The sequence below is a fragment of the Schistocerca nitens genome, chromosome 4 (assembly GCF_023898315.1).
Source record: "Schistocerca nitens isolate TAMUIC-IGC-003100 chromosome 4, iqSchNite1.1, whole genome shotgun sequence".
Taxonomy (NCBI): domain Eukaryota; kingdom Metazoa; phylum Arthropoda; class Insecta; order Orthoptera; family Acrididae; genus Schistocerca; species Schistocerca nitens.
The window spans coordinates 552,346,699-552,368,288 of NC_064617.1; the positions used below are offsets into that span (position 1 = coordinate 552,346,699).

The window sequence follows — 21,590 nt, forward strand, 5'->3', positions numbered from 1 at the left end:
GATTGTTCACTCCTTTGAAAGATTCAACTCTATGAATCAGTCCAGTAGTGAATCCCCCATCTCTAGTCGACGTTGGTCTTTGTATAATAATGACCCTCTCACTGAGTTATTCACAGCAGTTCACTCTTTGCCTCATGTCTGTATTCATAATGAGTCCTCACCTGTTATACCATTTTCTGCTGCCGTTGATATTATCCCATATTCGTCTGACAGCAAATCCTTAGTTTCGTCCTATTTCAGCTCATTGATCCCCACCACACCTACATTGAGCCTACCCATATATCTTTCCAGGTATTTTTACTTTGTTAATATTTTGTAACTTGTGATATTCCATGCTCTGTCTAGTAAACTGTTATCCCGGCGTCGGTTAGTCCATCTTTTTCTCATGGTCACCTCCCCATTGGCAGTTCCCTTCCAGAGATCCTAAATATTCGTCTAATCCGGAATCTTTTGCCAATGGAGAGATCATCAAGACAATTTTTTTCAGTTACATACCGCATGTCCCGTGGGTACACGCTATGTGCCTTCAGTGCATTGCTTTCCATTATAATCTGCATTCTCATGCCGATGATCATTGTTCATTCTTCAGCCTTTTAATGGTAGTGTCCCACCCTAAAGGCAAGAGAGTGCCTTGAAGCTCTATCCTCTTCTCCGACCTCATTGAAAAGACGACTGGCAGAACAAGGTTGACTTCTGACGCCGGAATTCTTCGACCGGCATTGCCGGTGATTTTTACTGAAAACTTGAGCAGTGTGTGGGTTAGAACCCGAGACGCAAAACGTGCCCATTACTAGTCAAAGACGCCATGCATAGACCACGGGTGTTATGGCAAAGAAGTACTGTCAACCTCGGATCTCGGAGGGATGACTGCCTCAATTTGAACTTATATATAAAATATGTTGGAAGCTGCTAAGTACAGTCACTCTCAAATGCTGTATTGATATATTCCAGTTATTTGCGTGCTGTCTGAAAGAATCAGCATGGGAGAAAGTCAAATACAGAAGTACTAAGGAATGACGACACATGTTTGAAGTTCGCTTCAGTTAAGTTTCTGCTTTTTACAGCAGCTGGTGAGCATCTTCGGCAGATTTTAGGTGATCTTATGTATCTTCCGGGTGAGTTTGTAGGTAATCGCGAAGTTCTGCGTTTGCAAGATCTTTTCCTGTCTGGTGAGCAACGACCTTAACGAAAGGCAGGAAAACATTCGATTTTGCTGGCGCTTCAGCATCGCTACGATTTCTGCGCAGTTGTCTTAACGCTTTTCTTACCTCAGCGAAAGAATAACCATGCTTGAGCAATTCACTTGTGAGACGTTTTAATTTTGAGTCAAGCACCTGTGATTCCCAGTTTTTCCTAACGTCCACTATGGTTCCACTCAATGAAGTATTACAACAGCGGAACCGGATTTTGCCTCGCGATATTGCAAACTGTTTAACTTTTGCCTCACAATTATGTATTTCAAATGGAACGATGAGTTCTGTGAACAGACCGATGATGTCGCTATGGGTAGCTCCTTATTCACACTTATCGAGAAATTCTTTACGACAAAATTCGAGGAGCAGGCATTTGAAACTGCGAAAAAGGAATCGAATATCTGGTTCCGGTATGTGACTGCATGACAGGGAGGAACTGTGGCGTTTTCAAAAACATCTCAACATTATCAATGCGAAGACTCATTTTACCATGGAGAAAGAGGCAGGTGGAAGATTAAATTTCCTTGATGTGCTTGTTTTCACGAAATAAGTTGGTAGCTTGGGTCACACGATTTACCGAAAACAAAAGCACAGAGCGTTACCTGTCGATACACCACCACGAGAAAAGCGAAGCCTCATAAAAACATTTGGCGGATAGAGCAAGGAAAATCTGCAAACTAGATCTGCTTGACGCAGGATTAAAACATCTCACAATTACATCGCTCAAGAATGGTTATTCGTTCTCTGAGGCAAATAGAGTGTTATGACCATCTTGTAGAAATCATAGTTATACTCAAGCAACGGTGAAATCGAAAGTTTTCCTGCCTTTTATTAAGGGCGTTACTAACAGCATAGGAAAAATCTTTTAGAACCGGAACATAGTGCTAATCTACAAACCTACTCGGAAGATATAAGATCACCTAAAATGTGTGAAGGCTGCTCGCCAACCACTGGAAAAAGTGGGAATTTACATGATTTCGTGTAGCTGTGGTGAGGTGTACTTGGGTACTACAAAAAGAATGGTCAAAAAGCGACTAGAAGAGCTCAAGGGCAGTAGTAGAAGAGGTGAGATTTACAGATCACCTGTTGATGGAAAGGAAGAGGGGGATGGAAAGAGGAGGGGGTGAAACTGAATGACATCTTAATTCCAGTGCTGAAGAATATGTGTACCAGTCTTCCACTTTGGGGTGATAGCTATAGCGGACGACGGCAGTGACAAAGGCCAATTGCGCTCTGGTATTCAAAACAAGTGACGTCATGCCACTGCGCGGAACCACGCGGAAGCGGAATTTAGCTACAGTCAGTAGCGAGCCACAGTGTGAATCAGACATTCAAAGAAGCTGTGGTCTCTCCTGGAAAGCTCCTCCACAGTTGGAGACGGAACGCTTGGCTTTAAAGTGAAATCCATTCGATCATATCATAGCGTGGAACATTTATTAACTGTGAGAATTCCGCCCATGAAAGTTTACGTCTTCAATTAGGTCAACTCCACCTTCCATTATTATTGTGAAGAATTTTCCAAAAAATTCTCCAAAATAATATTAAAAAACACTTAAACATTTTGAAAACAAGCGAATGTTCTCCAAGACCACATTAGCTGCAAACAGGTTCCTTTATTAGGCAACATAACCGGCTTCACGTCATTATAAGGGCGTCTCCAGGTGAAAGACTTTTCACTTGATGAAGCTAGAGAGAATGTACGATGTCTCAACGTTCAATATGTAAACCGATTAATTGCGTAAGTTCTTAGAGGTTAATCATCGATTGTGAAAAATCGGAATTTATTGCTGTAAGGTCTTCAGAGGTTAAAACTTAGGTGAAAAAAAAGAGAACAGCAAGAAAAGGTGTGAGGGATCCCTGTAAAACATCACCAATATTTAATGGCTCTGAGAACTATGGAACTTAAGGTCATCAGTCCCCTAGAACTTAGAACTACTTAAACCTAACTAACCTAAGGACATCACACACATCCATGCCCGAGGCAGGATTCGAACCTGCGACCGTAGCGGTCGTGCGGTTCCAGACTGTAGAGACTAGAACCGCTCGGCCACCCCGGCCGGCACCAATATTTATTCAATAACAAAATTTGGCTCTGTGTGCAGGAAAGAAAGCAGTACAGAAACACGTGATAAAGAGATAAAGGAAAGCTTCGAATTAGGCTCGTAACGACTGAACTGTGTTTTCATTTTTCTTGAGAGTGTACTTTCTTCATGATACAACACACTGCCATCATTTGGACTCCATAAAGTAGGATAAGACCTTGTAAGAGGTTCACCACCCTGCTGGAGCTAACGCAATTTCGATGTATTGCTCACAAGCTACCTGCGACAGAAAATATATTTGCTGCAATAGAGTCGCAGGTCAGAGCAGTCTCGGCGGGAGTTGCAGTCGCTCACTGCAACAGTGCAGCTGTATTCTGACGCTGGTGCAGCGCAGTCCGTAGCCATGTATTGTAAGGCAAATTTTATTATTTTTATTGGCATTTTACTTAAATTTAAATAAATTACAGGATCGGGCCTGGTAATGACGTAAGGCAAAATTATTCCTTTTTTTGTTGGCTGGTAAAAATTATATTTTGAATATCATTTACATTATTGATACAGATCTACAATCCATTATATGAAAAATTGAATATTACAAATCTGGGTCAACTGGTGCTGATGAATCACAAAACGGCTGGCACAAATTCATATTAACATCTCAGACAAGTGACTTAACTACGCACATGCCAATAAAAATAATAAAATTTATTATACAATACAAGGCCTTGAACTGCGCCGCACCAGCGACAGCCTACGACTGCACTGTAGCAGCGAGCGACTGCAACAAGTGAAGAGACTGCTCTGACCTGCGGCAATATTTCAGCAAAGATATTTTCTGTCGCAGGCAGCGCGTGAGCAATGCAACGAAATTACATTTGCTAGGGGTTCACCACCCCGCTGGAGCAAATGTAATTTAGATGTATTGCTCACGCGCTGCGGCGACAGAAAATATTTGCTGCAATACAGTTGCAGGTCAGAGAAGTGAGCAATACATCGAAATTACATTTCCTCCAACAGGGTGGTGAACCCCTTACGACCTTTAAACTGCTTCGACATAGGCCACAGCCTCAGAATCGCTGATGTGCAATAAAGCATAGCCTTGAGATCACTCGTTTAAGGTGCCAAGGCTGTGTTATGATAGATTCAGGGTCTAACAACTTGACTATTTATAAACGTAGTCCTAAAATGCAGACCATATTGAAAGAGGAGCACATTTACCACATACAAGATCTCTGTGAGGTGGTTAAAACCATAACTAATGTAGGTCGCCTATAAACTGTCAATTTCCTCTTCTACAGTGCTCCTGTCACAACAGTCCTCTGTAATGAATACCACACAATATGGACTTTCAGTAGCCTGATTCAGGACTCTATCACTGCATGACAGATTAAAAATTTCATTGTACTTCACCACGGTCTCGTAGTAGTTTCGGTGATGTACATGAACTACGGTTTTATTGACCTTGTGGAGATGTTGTTTGTGCCAATTCTACTCCTGTTCTAAATGTGGACTACATTTTACGACTACATTTAGTAGGGAGTTAATTTTTAGACCTTCAGTTTATTATAACACAGCTTTGGTACTTCAGCGGAGCATGAATTCTGACACTTTTAGCTTTCACCTTAAGGCGTATAAACTGCAATTACAGCTATTCGGTGATAAACCATTTAAGAAGTTACGCAGTTATTCGATTTACGACTTGAACGTTGGGACAGCATACAACCTCTTTAACCTAATGAAGTGAAAAGTTATCATCACCTGAAAATCAGTTTATAATGGTGTGAAAACCCTTGTGTTCCCTAATCAAGATACCATATTCTATAGCTAATGCGGCACTGAAGAATTTTCATTCATTACAAAATAATACACTCCTGGAAATGGAAAAAAGAACACATTGACACCGGTGTGTCAGACCCACCATACTTGCTCCGGACACTGCGAGAGGGCTGTACAAGCAATGATCACACGCACGGCACAGCGGACACACCAGGAACCGCGGTGTTGGCCGTCAAATGGCGCTAGCTGCGCAGCATTTGTGCACCGCCGCCGTCAGTGTCAGCCAGTTTGCCGTGGCATACGGAGCTCCATCGCCGTCTTTAACACTGGTAGCATGCCGCGACAGCGTGGACGTGAACCGTATGTGCAGTTGACGGACTTTGAGCGAGGGCGTATAGTGGGCATGCGGGAGGCCGGGTGGACGTACCGCCGAATTGCTCAACACGTGGGACGTGAGGTCTCCACAGTACATCGATGTTGTCGCCAGTGGTCGGCGGAAGGTGCACGTGCCCGTCGACCTGGGACCGGACCGCAGCGACGCACGGATGCACGCCAAGACTGTAGGATCCTACGCAGTGCCGTAGGGGACCACACCGCCACTTCCCAGCAAATTAGGGACACTGTTGCTCCTGGGGTATCGGCGAGGACCATTCGCAACCGTCTCCATGAAGCTGGGCTACGGTCCCGCACACCGTTAGGCCGTCTTCCGCTCACGCCCCAACATCGTGCAGCCCGCCTGCAGTGATGTCGCGACAGGCGTGAATGGAGGGACGAATGGAGACGTGTCGTCTTCAGCGATGAGAGTCGCTTCTGCCTTGGTGCCAATGATGGTCGTATGCGTGTTTGGCGCCGTGCAGGTGAGCGCCACAATCAGGACTGCATACGACCGAGGCACACAGGGCCAACACCCGGCATCATGGTGTGGGGAGCGATCTCCTACACTGGCTGTACACCACTGGTGATCGTCGAGGGGACACTGAATAGTGCACGGTACATCCAAACCGTCATCGAACCCATCATTCTACCATTCCTAGACCGGCAAGGGAACTTGCTGTTCCAACAGGACAATGCACGTCCGCATGTATCCCGTGCACCCAACGTGCTCTAGAAGGTGTAAGTCAACTACCCTGGCCAGCAAGATCTCCGGATCTGTCCCCCATTGAGCATGTTTGGGACTGGATGAAGCGTAGTCTCACGCGGTCTGCACGTGCAGCACGAACGCTGGTCCAACTGAGGCGCCAGGTGGAAATGGCATGGCAAGCCGTTCCACAGGACTACATCCAGCATCTCTACGATCGTCTCCATGGGAGAATAGCAGCCTGCATTGCTGCGAAAGGTGGATATACACTGTACTAGTGCCGACATTGTGCATGCTCTGTTGCCTGTGTCTATGTGCCTGTGGTTCTGTCAGTGTGATCATGTGATGTATCTGACCACAGGAATGTGTCAATAAAGTTTCCCCTTCCTGGGACAATGAATTCACGGTGTTTTAATTTCAATTTCCAGGAGTGTAATATTAAGATTAATTTGGAGAATGATCGGTAATTTCTTTACCATAACATCTACGTCTACATCTACATCTACATGACTACTCTGCAATTCACATTTAAGTACTTGCCAGAGGGTTCGTCGAACCACAATCATACTATCTCTCTACCATTCCACTCCCGAATAGCGCGCCGGAAAAACGAACACCTAAACCTTTCTGTTCGAGCTCTGATTTCTCTGATTTTATTTTGATGATCATTCCTACCTATGTAGGTTGGGCTCAACAAAATATTTTCGCATTCGGAAGAGAAAGTTGGTGACTGAAATTTCGTAAATACACTCCTGGAAATGGAAAAAAGAACACATTGACACCGGTGTGTCAGACCCACCATACTTGCTCCGGACACTGCGAGAGGGCTGTACAAGCAATGATCACACGCACGGCACAGCGGACACACCAGGAACCGCGGTGTTGGCCGTCGAATGGCGCTATCTGCGCAACATTTGTGCACCGCCGCCGTCAGTGTCAGCCAGTTTGCCGTGGCATACGGAGCTCCATCGCAGTCTTTAACACTGGTAGCATGCCGCGACAGCGTGGACGTGAACCGTATGTGCAGTTGACGGACTTTGAGCGAGGGCGTATAGTGGGCATGCGGGAGGCCGGGTGGACGTACCGCCGAATTGCTCAACACGTGGGGCGTGAGGTCTCCACAGTACATCGATGTTGTCGCCAGTGGTCGGCGGAAGGTGCACGTGCCCGTCGACCTGGGACCGGACCGCAGCGACGCACGGATGCACGCCAAGACTGTAGGATCCTACGCAGTGCCGTAGGGGACCACACCGCCACTTCCCAGCAAATTAGGGACACTGTTGCTCCTGGGGTATCGGCGAGGACCATTCGCAACCGTCTCCATGAAGCTGGGCTACGGTCCCGCACACCGTTAGGCCGTCTTCCGCTCACGCCCCAACATCGTGCAGCCCGCCTCCAGTGGTGTCGCGACAGGCGTGAATGGAGGGACGAATGGAGACGTGTCGTCTTCAGCGATGAGAGCCGCTTCTGCCTTGGTACCAATGATGGTCGTATGCGTGTTTGGCGCCGTGCAGGTGAGCGCCACAATCAGGACTGCATACGACCGAGGCACACAGGGCCAACACCCGGCATCATGGTGTGGGGAGCGATCTCCTACACTGGCTGTACACCACTGGTGATCGTCGAGGGGACACTGAATAGTGCACGGTACATCCAAACCGTCATCGAACCCATCATTCTACCATTCCTAGACCGGCAAGGGAACTTGCTGTTCCAACAGGACAATGCACGTCCGCATGTATCCCGTGCACCCAACGTGCTCTAGAAGGTGTAAGTCAACTACCCTGGCCAGCAAGATCTCCGGATCTGTCCCCCATTGAGCATGTTTGGGACTGGATGAAGCGTAGTCTCACGCGGTCTGCACGTGCAGCACGAACGCTGGTCCAACTGAGGCGCCAGGTGGAAATGGCATGGCAAGCCGTTCCACAGGACTACATCCAGCATCTCTACGATCGTCTCCATGGGAGAATAGCAGCCTGCATTGCTGCGAAAGGTGGATATACACTGTACTAGTGCCGACATTGTGCATGCTCTGTTGCCTGTGTCTATGTGCCTGTGGTTCTGTCAGTGTGATCATGTGATGTATCTGACCACAGGAATGTGTCAATAAAGTTTCCCCTTCCTGGGACAATGAATTCACGGTGTTTTAATTTCAATTTCCAGGAGTGTAATATTAAGATTAATTTGGAGAATGATCGGTAATTTCTTTACCATAACATCTACGTCTACATCTACATCTACATGACTACTCTGCAATTCACATTTAAGTACTTGCCAGAGGGTTCGTCGAACCACAATCATACTATCTCTCTACCATTCCACTCCCGAATAGCGCGCCGGAAAAACGAACACCTAAACCTTTCTGTTCGAGCTCTGATTTCTCTGATTTTATTTTGATGATCATTCCTACCTATGTAGGTTGGGCTCAACAAAATATTTTCGCATTCGGAAGAGAAAGTTGGTGACTGAAATTTCGTAAATACACTCCTGGAAATGGAAAAAAGAACACATTGACACCGGTGTGTCAGACCCACCATACTTGCTCCGGACACTGCGAGAGGGCTGTACAAGCAATGATCACACGCACGGCACAGCGGACACACCAGGAACCGCGGTGTTGGCCGTCGAATGGCGCTATCTGCGCAACATTTGTGCACCGCCGCCGTCAGTGTCAGCCAGTTTGCCGTGGCATACGGAGCTCCATCGCAGTCTTTAACACTGGTAGCATGCCGCGACAGCGTGGACGTGAACCGTATGTGCAGTTGACGGACTTTGAGCGAGGGCGTATAGTGGGCATGCGGGAGGCCGGGTGGACGTACCGCCGAATTGCTCAACACGTGGGGCGTGAGGTCTCCACAGTACATCGATGTTGTCGCCAGTGGTCGGCGGAAGGTGCACGTGCCCGTCGACCTGGGACCGGACCGCAGCGACGCACGGATGCACGCCAAGACTGTAGGATCCTACGCAGTGCCGTAGGGGACCACACCGCCACTTCCCAGCAAATTAGGGACACTGTTGCTCCTGGGGTATCGGCGAGGACCATTCGCAACCGTCTCCATGAAGCTGGGCTACGGTCCCGCACACCGTTAGGCCGTCTTCCGCTCACGCCCCAACATCGTGCAGCCCGCCTCCAGTGGTGTCGCGACAGGCGTGAATGGAGGGACGAATGGAGACGTGTCGTCTTCAGCGATGAGAGTCGCTTCTGCCTTGGTACCAATGATGGTCGTATGCGTGTTTGGCGCCGTGCAGGTGAGCGCCACAATCAGGACTGCATACGACCGAGGCACACAGGGCCAACACCCGGCATCATGGTGTGGGGAGCGATCTCCTACACTGGCTGTACACCACTGGTGATCGTCGAGGGGACACTGAATAGTGCACGGTACATCCAAACCGTCATCGAACCCATCATTCTACCATTCCTAGACCGGCAAGGGAACTTGCTGTTCCAACAGGACAATGCACGTCCGCATGTATCCCGTGCACCCAACGTGCTCTAGAAGGTGTAAGTCAACTACCCTGGCCAGCAAGATCTCCGGATCTGTCCCCCATTGAGCATGTTTGGGACTGGATGAAGCGTAGTCTCACGCGGTCTGCACGTGCAGCACGAACGCTGATCCAACTGAGGCGCCAGGTGGAAATGGCATGGCAAGCCGTTCCACAGGACTACATCCAGCATCTCTACGATCGTCTCCATGGGAGAATAGCAGCCTGCATTGCTGCGAAAGGTGGATATACACTGTACTAGTGCCGACATTGTGCATGCTCTGTTGCCTGTGTCTATGTGCCTGTGGTTCTGTCAGTGTGATCATGTGATGTATCTGACCACAGGAATGTGTCAATAAAGTTTCCCCTTCCTGGGACAATGAATTCACGGTGTTTTAATTTCAATTTCCAGGAGTGTAATATTAAGATTAATTTGGAGAATGATCGGTAATTTCTTTACCATAACATCTACGTCTACATCTACATCTACATGACTACTCTGCAATTCACATTTAAGTACTTGCCAGAGGGTTCGTCGAACCACAATCATACTATCTCTCTACCATTCCACTCCCGAATAGCGCGCCGGAAAAACGAACACCTAAACCTTTCTGTTCGAGCTCTGATTTCTCTGATTTTATTTTGATGATCATTCCTACCTATGTAGGTTGGGCTCAACAAAATATTTTCGCATTCGGAAGAGAAAGTTGGTGACTGAAATTTCGTAAATACACTCCTGGAAATGGAAAAAAGAACACATTGACACCGGTGTGTCAGACCCACCATACTTGCTCCGGACACTGCGAGAGGGCTGTACAAGCAATGATCACACGCACGGCACAGCGGACACACCAGGAACCGCGGTGTTGGCCGTCGAATGGCGCTATCTGCGCAACATTTGTGCACCGCCGCCGTCAGTGTCAGCCAGTTTGCCGTGGCATACGGAGCTCCATCGCAGTCTTTAACACTGGTAGCATGCCGCGACAGCGTGGACGTGAACCGTATGTGCAGTTGACGGACTTTGAGCGAGGGCGTATAGTGGGCATGCGGGAGGCCGGGTGGACGTACCGCCGAATTGCTCAACACGTGGGGCGTGAGGTCTCCACAGTACATCGATGTTGTCGCCAGTGGTCGGCGGAAGGTGCACGTGCCCGTCGACCTGGGACCGGACCGCAGCGACGCACGGATGCACGCCAAGACTGTAGGATCCTACGCAGTGCCGTAGGGGACCACACCGCCACTTCCCAGCAAATTAGGGACACTGTTGCTCCTGGGGTATCGGCGAGGACCATTCGCAACCGTCTCCATGAAGCTGGGCTACGGTCCCGCACACCGTTAGGCCGTCTTCCGCTCACGCCCCAACATCGTGCAGCCCGCCTCCAGTGGTGTCGCGACAGGCGTGAATGGAGGGACGAATGGAGACGTGTCGTCTTCAGCGATGAGAGTCGCTTCTGCCTTGGTACCAATGATGGTCGTATGCGTGTTTGGCGCCGTGCAGGTGAGCGCCACAATCAGGACTGCATACGACCGAGGCACACAGGGCCAACACCCGGCATCATGGTGTGGGGAGCGATCTCCTACACTGGCTGTACACCACTGGTGATCGTCGAGGGGACACTGAATAGTGCACGGTACATCCAAACCGTCATCGAACCCATCATTCTACCATTCCTAGACCGGCAAGGGAACTTGCTGTTCCAACAGGACAATGCACGTCCGCATGTATCCCGTGCACCCAACGTGCTCTAGAAGGTGTAAGTCAACTACCCTGGCCAGCAAGATCTCCGGATCTGTCCCCCATTGAGCATGTTTGGGACTGGATGAAGCGTAGTCTCACGCGGTCTGCACGTGCAGCACGAACGCTGATCCAACTGAGGCGCCAGGTGGAAATGGCATGGCAAGCCGTTCCACAGGACTACATCCAGCATCTCTACGATCGTCTCCATGGGAGAATAGCAGCCTGCATTGCTGCGAAAGGTGGATATACACTGTACTAGTGCCGACATTGTGCATGCTCTGTTGCCTGTGTCTATGTGCCTGTGGTTCTGTCAGTGTGATCATGTGATGTATCTGACCACAGGAATGTGTCAATAAAGTTTCCCCTTCCTGGGACAATGAATTCACGGTGTTTTAATTTCAATTTCCAGGAGTGTAATATTAAGATTAATTTGGAGAATGATCGGTAATTTCTTTACCATAACATCTACGTCTACATCTACATCTACATGACTACTCTGCAATTCACATTTAAGTACTTGCCAGAGGGTTCGTCGAACCACAATCATACTATCCCTCTACCATTCCACTCCCGAATAGCGCGCCGGAAAAACGAACACCTAAACCTTTCTGTTCGAGCTCTGATTTCTCTGATTTTATTTTGATGATCATTCCTACCTATGTAGGTTGGGCTCAACAAAATATTTTCGCATTCGGAAGAGAAAGTTGGTGACTGAAATTTCGTAAATACACTCCTGGAAATGGAAAAAAGAACACATTGACACCGGTGTGTCAGACCCACCATATTTGCTCCGGACACTGCGAGAGGGCTGTACAAGCAATGATCACACGCACGGCACAGCGGACACACCAGGAACCGCGGTATTGGCCGTCGAATGGCGCTATCTGCGCAGCATTTGTGCACCGCCGCCGTCAGTGTCAGCCAGTTTGCCGTGGCATACGGAGCTCCATCGCAGTCTTTAACACTGGTAGCATGCCGCGACAGCGTGGACGTGAACCGTATGTGCAGTTGACGGACTTTGAGCGAGGGCGTATAGTGGGCATGCGGGAGGCCGGGTGGACGTACCGCCGAATTGCTCAACACGTGGGGCGTGAGGTCTCCACAGTACATCGATGTTGTCGCCAGTGGTCGGCGGAAGGTGCACGTGCCCGTCGACCTGGGACCGTACCGCAGCGACGCACGGATGCACGCCAAGACCGTAGGATCCTACGCAGTGCCGTAGGGGACCGCACCGCCACTTCCCAGCAAATTAGGGACACTGTTGCTCCTGGGGTATCGGCGAGGACCATTCGCAACCGTCTCCATGAAGCTGGGCTATGGTCCCGCACACCGTTAGGCCGTCTTCCGCTCACGCCCCAACATCGTGCAGCCCGCCTCCAGTGGTGTCGCGACAGGCGTGAATGGAGGGACGAATGGAGACGTGTCGTCTTCAGCGATGAGAGTCGCTTCTGCCTTGGTGCCAATGATGGTCGTATGCGTGTTTGGCGCCGTGCAGGTGAGTGCCACAATCAGGACTGCATACGACCGAGGCACACAGGGCCAACACCCGGCATCATGGTGTGGGGAGCGATCTCCTACACTGGCCGTACACCACTGGTGATCGTCGAGGGGACACTGAATAGTGCACGGTACATCCAAACCGTCATCGAACCCATCGTTCTACCATTCCTAGACCGGCAAGGGAACTTGCTGTTCCAACAGGACAATGCACGTCCGCATGTATCCCGTGCCACCCAACGTGCTCTACAAGGTGTAAGTCAACTACCCTGGCCAGCAAGATCTGTCCCCCATTGAGCATGTTTGGGACTGGATGAAGCGTCGTCTCACGCGGTCTGCACGTGCAGCACGAACACTGGTCCAACTGAGGCGCCAGGTGGAAATGGCATGGCAAGCCGTTCCACAGGACTACATCCAGCATCTCTACGATCGTCTCCATGGGAGAATAGCAGCCTGCATTGCTGCGAAAAGTGGATATACACTGTACTAGTGCCGACATTGTGCATGCTCTGTTGCCTGTGTCTATGTGCCTGTGGTTCTGTCAGTGTGATCATGTGATGTATCTGACCCCAGGAATGTGTCAATAAAGTTTCCCCTTCCTGGGACAATGAATTCACGGTGTTCTTATTTCAATTTCCAGGAGTGTAGATCTCGCCGCGACGAAAAACGTCTTTGCTGTAATGACTTCCATCCCAATTCGCGTATCATATCTGCCACACTCTCTCCCCTACTACGTGATAATACAAATCGAGCTGCCCTTTTGCACCCTTTCGATGTCCTCCGTCAATCCCACCTGGTAAGGATCCCACACCGCGCAGCAATATTCTAACAGAGGACGAACGAGTGTAGTGTAAGCTGTCTCTTTAGTGGACTTGTTGCATATTCTAAGCGTCCTGCCAATGAAACGCAACCTTTGGCTCGCCTTCTCCACAATATTATCTATGTGGCCTTTCCAACTGAAGTTGTTCGTAATTTTAACACCCAGGTACTTAGTCGAATTGACAGCCTTGAGAATTGTACTATTTATCGAGTAATCGAATTCCAACGAATTTCTTTTGGAACTCATGTGGATCACCTCACACTTTTCATTATTTAGCGCCAACTGCCACCTGCCACACCATACAGCAATCTTTTCTAAATCGCTTTGCAACTGATACTGGTCTTCGGATGACCTTACTAGACGGTAAATTACAGCATCATCTGCGAACAACCTAAGAGAACTGCTCAGATTGCCACCCAGGTCATTTATATAGATCAGGAATAGCAGAGGTCCCAGGACGCTTCCCTGGGGAACACCTGATATCACTTCAGTTTTACTCGATGATTTGCCGTCTATTACTACGAACTGCGACCTTCCTGACAGGAAATCACGAATCCAGTCGCACAACAGAGACGATACCCCATAGGCCCGCAGCTTGATTAGAAGTCGCTTGTGAAGAACGATGTCAAAAGCTGTCCGGAAATCTAGAAATACGGAATCAACTTGAGATCCACTGTCGATAGCGGCCATTACTTCGTGCGAATAAAGAGCTAGTTGCGTTGCACAAGAACGATGTTTATTGAAACCATGCTGATTACGTATCAATAGACCGTTCCCTTCGAGGTGATTCATAATGTTTGAATACAGGTCAATGATATAGGTCTGTAGTTAGGTGGATTACTCCTACTACCCTTCTTAAACACTGGTGCGACCTGCGCAATTTTCCAATCTGTAGGTACAGATCTATCGGTGAGCGAGCGGTTGTATATGAGTGCAAAGTAGGGAGATATTGTATCAGCGTAATCTGAAAGGAACCTAATCGGTATACAATCTGGACCTAAAGACTTGCCCGTATCAAGCGATTTAAGTTGCTTAGCAACCCCTGAGGTATCTACTTCTAAGAAACTCATGCTAGCAGTTGTTCGTGTTTCAAATTCTGGAATATTCCATTCATCTTCCCTCGTGAAGGAATTTCGGAAAAATGCGTTCAATAACTCCGCTTTAGCGGCACAGTCGTCGGTAACAGTACCATCGGCACTGCGCAGCGAAGGTATTGACTGCGTCTTGCCGCTTGTGTACTTTACATACGACCAGAATTTTTTCGGATTTTCTACCAAATTTCGAGACAATGTTTCGTTGTGGAACCTATTAAAGGCATCTCGCATTTAAGTCCGTGCCAAATTTCGCGCGTCAGTAAATTTTAGCCAATCTTCGGGATTTCGCGTTCTTCTGAATTTCGCATGCTTTTTCCGTTGCCTCTGCAACAGAGTTCGGACCTGTTTGTGTACCATGGAGGATCAGTTCCATCTCTTACCAATTTATGAGGTATGAATCTCTCAATTGCTGTTGCTACTATATCTTTGAATTTGAGCCACATCTCGTCTACATTTGCACAGTCAGTTCGGAAGGAATGGAGATTGTCTCTTAGGAAGGCTTCTAGTGACACTTTATCCGCTTTCTTAAATAAAATTATTTTGCGTTTGTTTCTGGTGGATTTGGAAGAAACGTTATTGAGCCTAGCTACAACGACCTTGTAATCACTAATCCCTGTATCAGTCATGATGCTCTCTATCAGCTCTGGATTGTTTGTGGCTAAGAGGTCAAATGTGTTTTCGCAACCATTTAGAATTCGCGTGGGTTCGTGGACTAACTGCTCGAAATAATTTTCGGAGAAAGCATTTAGGACAATCTCGGAAGATGTTTTCTGTCTACCGCCGGTTTTGAACAAGTATTTTTGCCAACATATCGAGGGAAGGTTGAAGTCCCCACCAACTATAACCGTATCAGTGGGGTATTTATTTGTTACGAGACTCAAATTCTCTCTGAACTGTTCGGCAACTATATCATCGGAGTCTGGGGGGCGGTAGAAGGAGCCAATTATTAACTTAGTTCGGCTGTTAAGTATAACCTCCACCCATACCAATTCGCACGGAGTATCTACTTCGACTTCACTACAAGATAAACCCCTACAGACAGACACAAACACTCGACCACCAATTCTGCCTAATCTATCTTTCCTGAACACCGTCTGAGACTTCGTAAAAATTTCTGCAGAACTTATTTCAGGCTTTAGCCAGCTTTCTGTGCCTATAACGATTTCAGCTTCTGTGCTTTCTATTAGCGCTTGAAGCTCAGGGACTTTCCCAGCACAACTACAACAATTTACAACTACAATTCCGACTGTTCCTTGATCCAAGCACGTCCTGTATTTGCCATGCACCCTTTGAGATTGCAGCCCACCCCGTACTTTCCCGAGGCCTTCTAACCTAAAAAACCGCCCAGTCCACGCCACAAAGCCTCCGCTACCCGTGTAGCCGCCAGCTGAGTGTAGTGAACTCCTGACCTATTCAGCGGAACCAAAAACCCCACCACCCTATGGCGCAAGTCAAGGAATCTGCAGCCAACACGGTCGCCAAACCGTCTGAGCTTCTGATTCAGATCCTCCACCCGGCTTTGCACCAAAGGTCCGCAGTCGGTTCCGTCAACGATGCTACCTTCATCTCATAAGCAAGACCGGCAGCCTTCACCAAATCAGATATCCGCTGGTATCCAGAGAGAATTTCCTCAGATCCAAATCAGCACACGTCATTAGTGCCGACATGTGCCACCACTTGCAGCTGGTTGCACCCTGTGCTCTTCATGGCATCCGTAAGGACCCTTTCCACATCAGGAATGGCTCCACCCGGAATGCACACGGAGTGCACACTGGATTTCTTCCCCTCCTTAGCTGCCATATCCATAAGGGGCCCCATTACGCGCCTAACATTGGAGCTCCCAACTGCCAATAAGCTGATCCTCTGTGATTTCCCAGAGAATCATCCTCTGAAACAGGGCAGGCAGCTTCATCTGGCTCAGCCAGAGACAGTGCCTGAAACCTATTTGTCAGACGCACCGGGGAGGCTTTCTGATCAGCCTCCGGGGACGTCTTTCGCTGCCTGCCACGCCTTGGAACGACCTCCCAATCAACCACAGGCGAGGGCTCAACCCCACTGCGGACAGCAACCGGGGCAACCACAGCGGCAGACCGATCTGGGGACAGACGGGACGAGGTTGACATCCCCGTGATATCCAAGTCTGGCTCCCCACAGTGGTGCCCATTGGCAACAGCCTGAAGCTGCGCGACCGAAGTCAGCGCCGTTTGCAGCTGTGAGCGAAGGGATGCCAACTCAGCCCTCATCCGAACACAGCAATCACAGTCCATGTCCATTCTAATCGATGTTGAACAACAGTTACTGAAACACGAGTCAGTGCCTAGATAACGCAAGGGAAACACGCAAAGAATGTATTAACTAACCTGTACAAATGCCTTACGACTGCGCTACAATCTGCCTGAATTTACGATTACAGTAACTAAAACTCGAAATTACACCTCCTATACGAAACTCACACGCAATTTAAGTAAGAATCTACGAAGTAAACACTAAAGCACGATGCTACAACTCTCAAATACTATAATACGATAAAAACTTATGAATTAAACAACGCAAGTTCCCAAAAACACGCAAAGAAATTACGAATTAAACTATGGAACAAATAAGTAAGCTAGGGGTAAACGACTTGCTGCTGCAGCTGCTTATCCAACGGCGGCAGGGAGCAACAATGTATAATCTAAACTGTTATTGCCTTACTAAAAAAATCGTACGTTCCTTGCACTGTATCCAGGGAGATATCTGGTGGCTGCACTAGTACATCAAGTCAGTTTGTACGCAAACGTTTAACTTTAGATTATATTAGTGTTAAACAGGTTGTCTGCCTGAGCATTTACGAAAATGTTACACATAAGACTTCATCGATTAATAATTTCAGTGGATCCAAACAGTAAAAAATATTTCGTAAATGGAATATATCCAATGGTATTCAGAGGTTGAGAGTAAAGTGGAGAAAGGAGAACAGGAAGAAAAGAAGTGAGGACTCCCTGTAAAGGGTCACCAACATTTAACCACTACCAAAACTGTGCTCTGTGTATAGTATGGAAAGCATTACAGTAGCACACGTGATAACTGGATAAAGGAAACCATCGAATTAGGCTCATTATGACTCAATCGTTTTTTCACTTTTGTTGATAGCGTAGTCCCTTTGTGATACTTAAAGCGCAATGCCACACAGGCGTCATTTAAGCCCTGTTAAATACGACAATGCTTTTAAACCGCTTCAACACAAATAACCGTCTCAGAATCCTTGATGTACAATAAAGCATAGCCCGAAAGCGTCGGGAAACATTCCGAGGAAATGCAGCTCATCATCTTTGGCCAGTACAACGTCGACCAAACCTAAGGTACAACACGACCGATACCTGAGCTTAATTTTATGACGAAACCCATCAGTATGTGTAAAGTTTGGCTGCCAGCAACTGTGTATCGGAGACTGAAAAGCAATTGACCGCTCATATGTTTTGGTGTTCAGGGGAAGTATCGTCGTTCAGAGATATCGAGATGAAGCACAAGAAACAAATGTGCAACCCTTTCAGATGCATTTGGACCAATCATCTTCATGGACTATAATGTTAATTCGCATCGAGCTGCTGTGATGGATGAATTCACCGTGGGTGAAGATATCCACCACAGTGGTTAGGGAGGTTGAATTTAAGCGTTACACGGCAAATCAGAGATGCAGTCGCAACATATTCACCTGCAACGATGACCTCTTTTTGGGACCTGTTCGAAATTCAAAATGGTTCAAATGGCTCTGAGCACTATGGGACTTAACATCTATGGTCATCAGTCCCCTAGAACGTAGAACTACTTAAACCTAACTAACCTAAGGACAGCACACAACACCCAGTCATCACGAGGCAGAGGAAATCCCTGACCCCGCCGCGAATCGAACACGGGAACTCGGGCGCGGGAAGCGAGAACGCTACCGCACGACCACGAGCTGCGGACAGTACGAAATTGTTTTACAGGGATGAGATCGACAGTCGACAAAGCTCTTGAATCGTCTCAAATGGCTCTGAGCCCTATGGGACTTAACATTTACGGTCGTCAGTCCCCTAGAACTTAGAACTACTTAAACCTAACTAACCTAAGAACAGCACACAACACCCAGTCATCACGAGGCAGAGGAAATCCCTGACCCCGCCGGGAATGGAACCAGGAACCCGGGCGTGGGAAGCGAGAACGCTACCGCACGACCACGAGCTGCGGACTTGAATCGTCTCATAAAGAGGATATACGTTTGGAAAATAGCGTTACATTTTTGTGAAATACGATTACTAAGTTTCAGAAGACCATATTAAATTAAGTCTTGATGTCGCTCTCGTAGGCGAGATGCTTTACCAACAGTCATTTTCTTCTTCTACAACCACATGTACAACCGATTCTGTAAGTGTACTCTACTTTCCTGATCATGCATAAAACTTGTGCACTAGTGTACATAGAGGACAACCAGGCACAGAAAGGTGCGTTTATAGTTCATAAAGAAATGCTAATGACCGCTAGGGAAACAAATCTGGGAAATGTACTGCCATTTGCTGCGTAAATTTAGGGATGGGTAAACCTTGCCAATACAAAGAGCAGAAATTTGCAGAAATGATTATATAGGAAGAATGTTTAGGAGGTGGAAGGCACTCAGATATTGTTAATGAAATTATAAGACTCATATTAATTGACGTTTTGTGTTGAACTAAATAATAATGAATTTTCTAATTTCTTTAGGGAGAAGAAATCTTGGTGACCGTAGAGCAAGGTACACTGCTTGGACAAACAGCCACAAGCCTCTACAACACAACATACACAGCTTTCTTGGGAATACCGTATGCTGAGCCCCCTCTTGGGGTACTGCGATTCCAGGTGAGCTCTGAATTATGAATAGCAGTATTACTCGATGCCAGTGATAATCTGGCATATCAGCGGCACAAACGAGAATATCACTGAAACAGCAGAAAGGTAAGTCAATGATGCGTACAAAATTTTTTGAAACACTAATGAAAGTAACTAATAGAAACACAGGTTTTTCCATTAATTAGTTTGTGATAAAGTTTAACTTTAGAATTCCAGTTCGACTATATTCAGCAGCATACTGACGTATCACTTACAAACCACTTTGTACATGTAGTGCAAACTGAAATTAACCACTTTAAAAGTACTGTCAAAGAAGAACTTGTCTTGCTAAAGAACAATTTCGTACTAGAAATACATAGCACATAATTCATGTCCATGGTCCTATTTCTACAGTGACGTTCATCAAGCTCTTGGTGTTTTAGCACTATTAAAAAACCACTAAATTAGTGTACAGCATGTTGAGAGCTAAAATAATAACAATAATTCATTTACTAAGTTGCATTCCGTGAGAGACGAATATGTAAATGTTGTTTCACTACAATGCAGAACAGGTAAACAATTAATATATGGTAGTATGTCTCTGTTGACGGTAGTCAGCTCCCTGTTATTATTGGAAATAAATACGCTCAATGCAAATAATTTGGCTTCGCTTTTGTTAGGTACAAACGTACTACCTATTGGTGACATACGATAATTTGTGCCGGACCCGGATTCCAACTTGGATTTCCCGCATATCGTGAGTTATTCGCATTCGGCGTATTTATATCGAAGTAAAATAATCAATACAAGCTAATTGCGGTTTGCGAAAGCTCTCTGGTGCAAACTGTACTTTGCTTTAAGACTCTTCCATGAATCTCGTAGAAATAGCACAAACACTGGCCAAATACAATACTGAAACTGGAAATAAATCTTTCTGTCTCAAATTTTATTAAACATCGGGGCAAATGCGGTAACTATGACACAAAGACTCCAATGTAAAAGCTTTGCACAAACAGTAATATGCAACACTGGCAACATATGAGCGGGCCTATAAGTTTCGACTAAGTTGTAAAAGTTTAGTAGTGCAGCCCTTACACATCTTCCGTACAGTACCGATCTCTCCCATGTTTTTGGAGCCGAGAAGAAAGACATTCGTTTAGCCGTCGATTGCTTCGGACGAAGAGCTGCAATCCTGGGTACAATCATGGTTCCACAGACCACCACTAACATATATTTATCCATGAAGGCTTCGACTGTGTTGACTCACTGTGGGAAAAATGTATTAAAATTTATGGTGAGTACTTTTGAAACAATAAACGGTTTTCAGAATGAAATTTTCACTCTGCAGCGGAGTGTGCGCTAACATGAAGCATTCGGTCCGGCACACATTCTTAATCTGCCAGGAAGTTTCAATAAACGGTTTACTCAGTTTTTTCCACCTGTCTCGTTTTAATTTGACTGCCACTTATAAGAAATGTGTATTAGGGAAGTGCCCACGGATTTCAGCTTCTTTCATACAGTATGAACATAAAGAGTGTGAACAACAGTATCTGTCGTAGAGACATACGTACAGTAATTCCTGCGAATGTTCGTCTGTAAAAAGAACATGAAATCTTTATACGTTACAGAAGTGCTGTTCCTTGTTCAAGTGTACTGCTGAGTGTAGGCCTAGTTGCAGGAAGAGTGTAGCATAAAGTTTTCACACTATGAAATAACATGTTTGATGGAATTTGTAAAGAGGGCAACATTATGAAATAGGGTAAGCCGAACGAGGCTGCCCTGTTTTAAGCAGACTGGTCTGCTATTCGGATGTATGGAGGCTCCAGTCTTCCTACGACAGTCCCGACTTCCCTCGTAGTACTGCAGACCAATGTCGGGATGGTTCCTACTATAAAGTCACTACTCTGTCCAGATCTTGTCAGAATATATGTGAATACCTCTCCGTAATATTTAGTTTTTTTTTTTTTTTGACGAGGAAGGGGAGATTGTATTACCATGTCATGACCAGTGTCATAGTATACGTCATGAAAAGATATATGAAA

The 21,590-nt window shown here is 46.9% G+C and overlaps 1 protein-coding gene across 3 annotated transcripts in view; it reads left to right on the forward strand.

Annotated features, from left to right (window-relative positions):
- Positions 1-21,590, forward strand: part of LOC126253067 (para-nitrobenzyl esterase-like) — a 186,356-nt gene that overhangs the window by 9,920 nt on the left and 154,846 nt on the right. For all 3 annotated transcript variants that reach the window (XM_049954155.1, XM_049954154.1, XM_049954153.1), the window contains exon 2: positions 19,444-19,578. In XM_049954155.1, the coding sequence (XP_049810112.1) occupies positions 19,444-19,578 (135 nt within the window). The remainder of the gene's footprint in view (positions 1-19,443; positions 19,579-21,590) is intronic.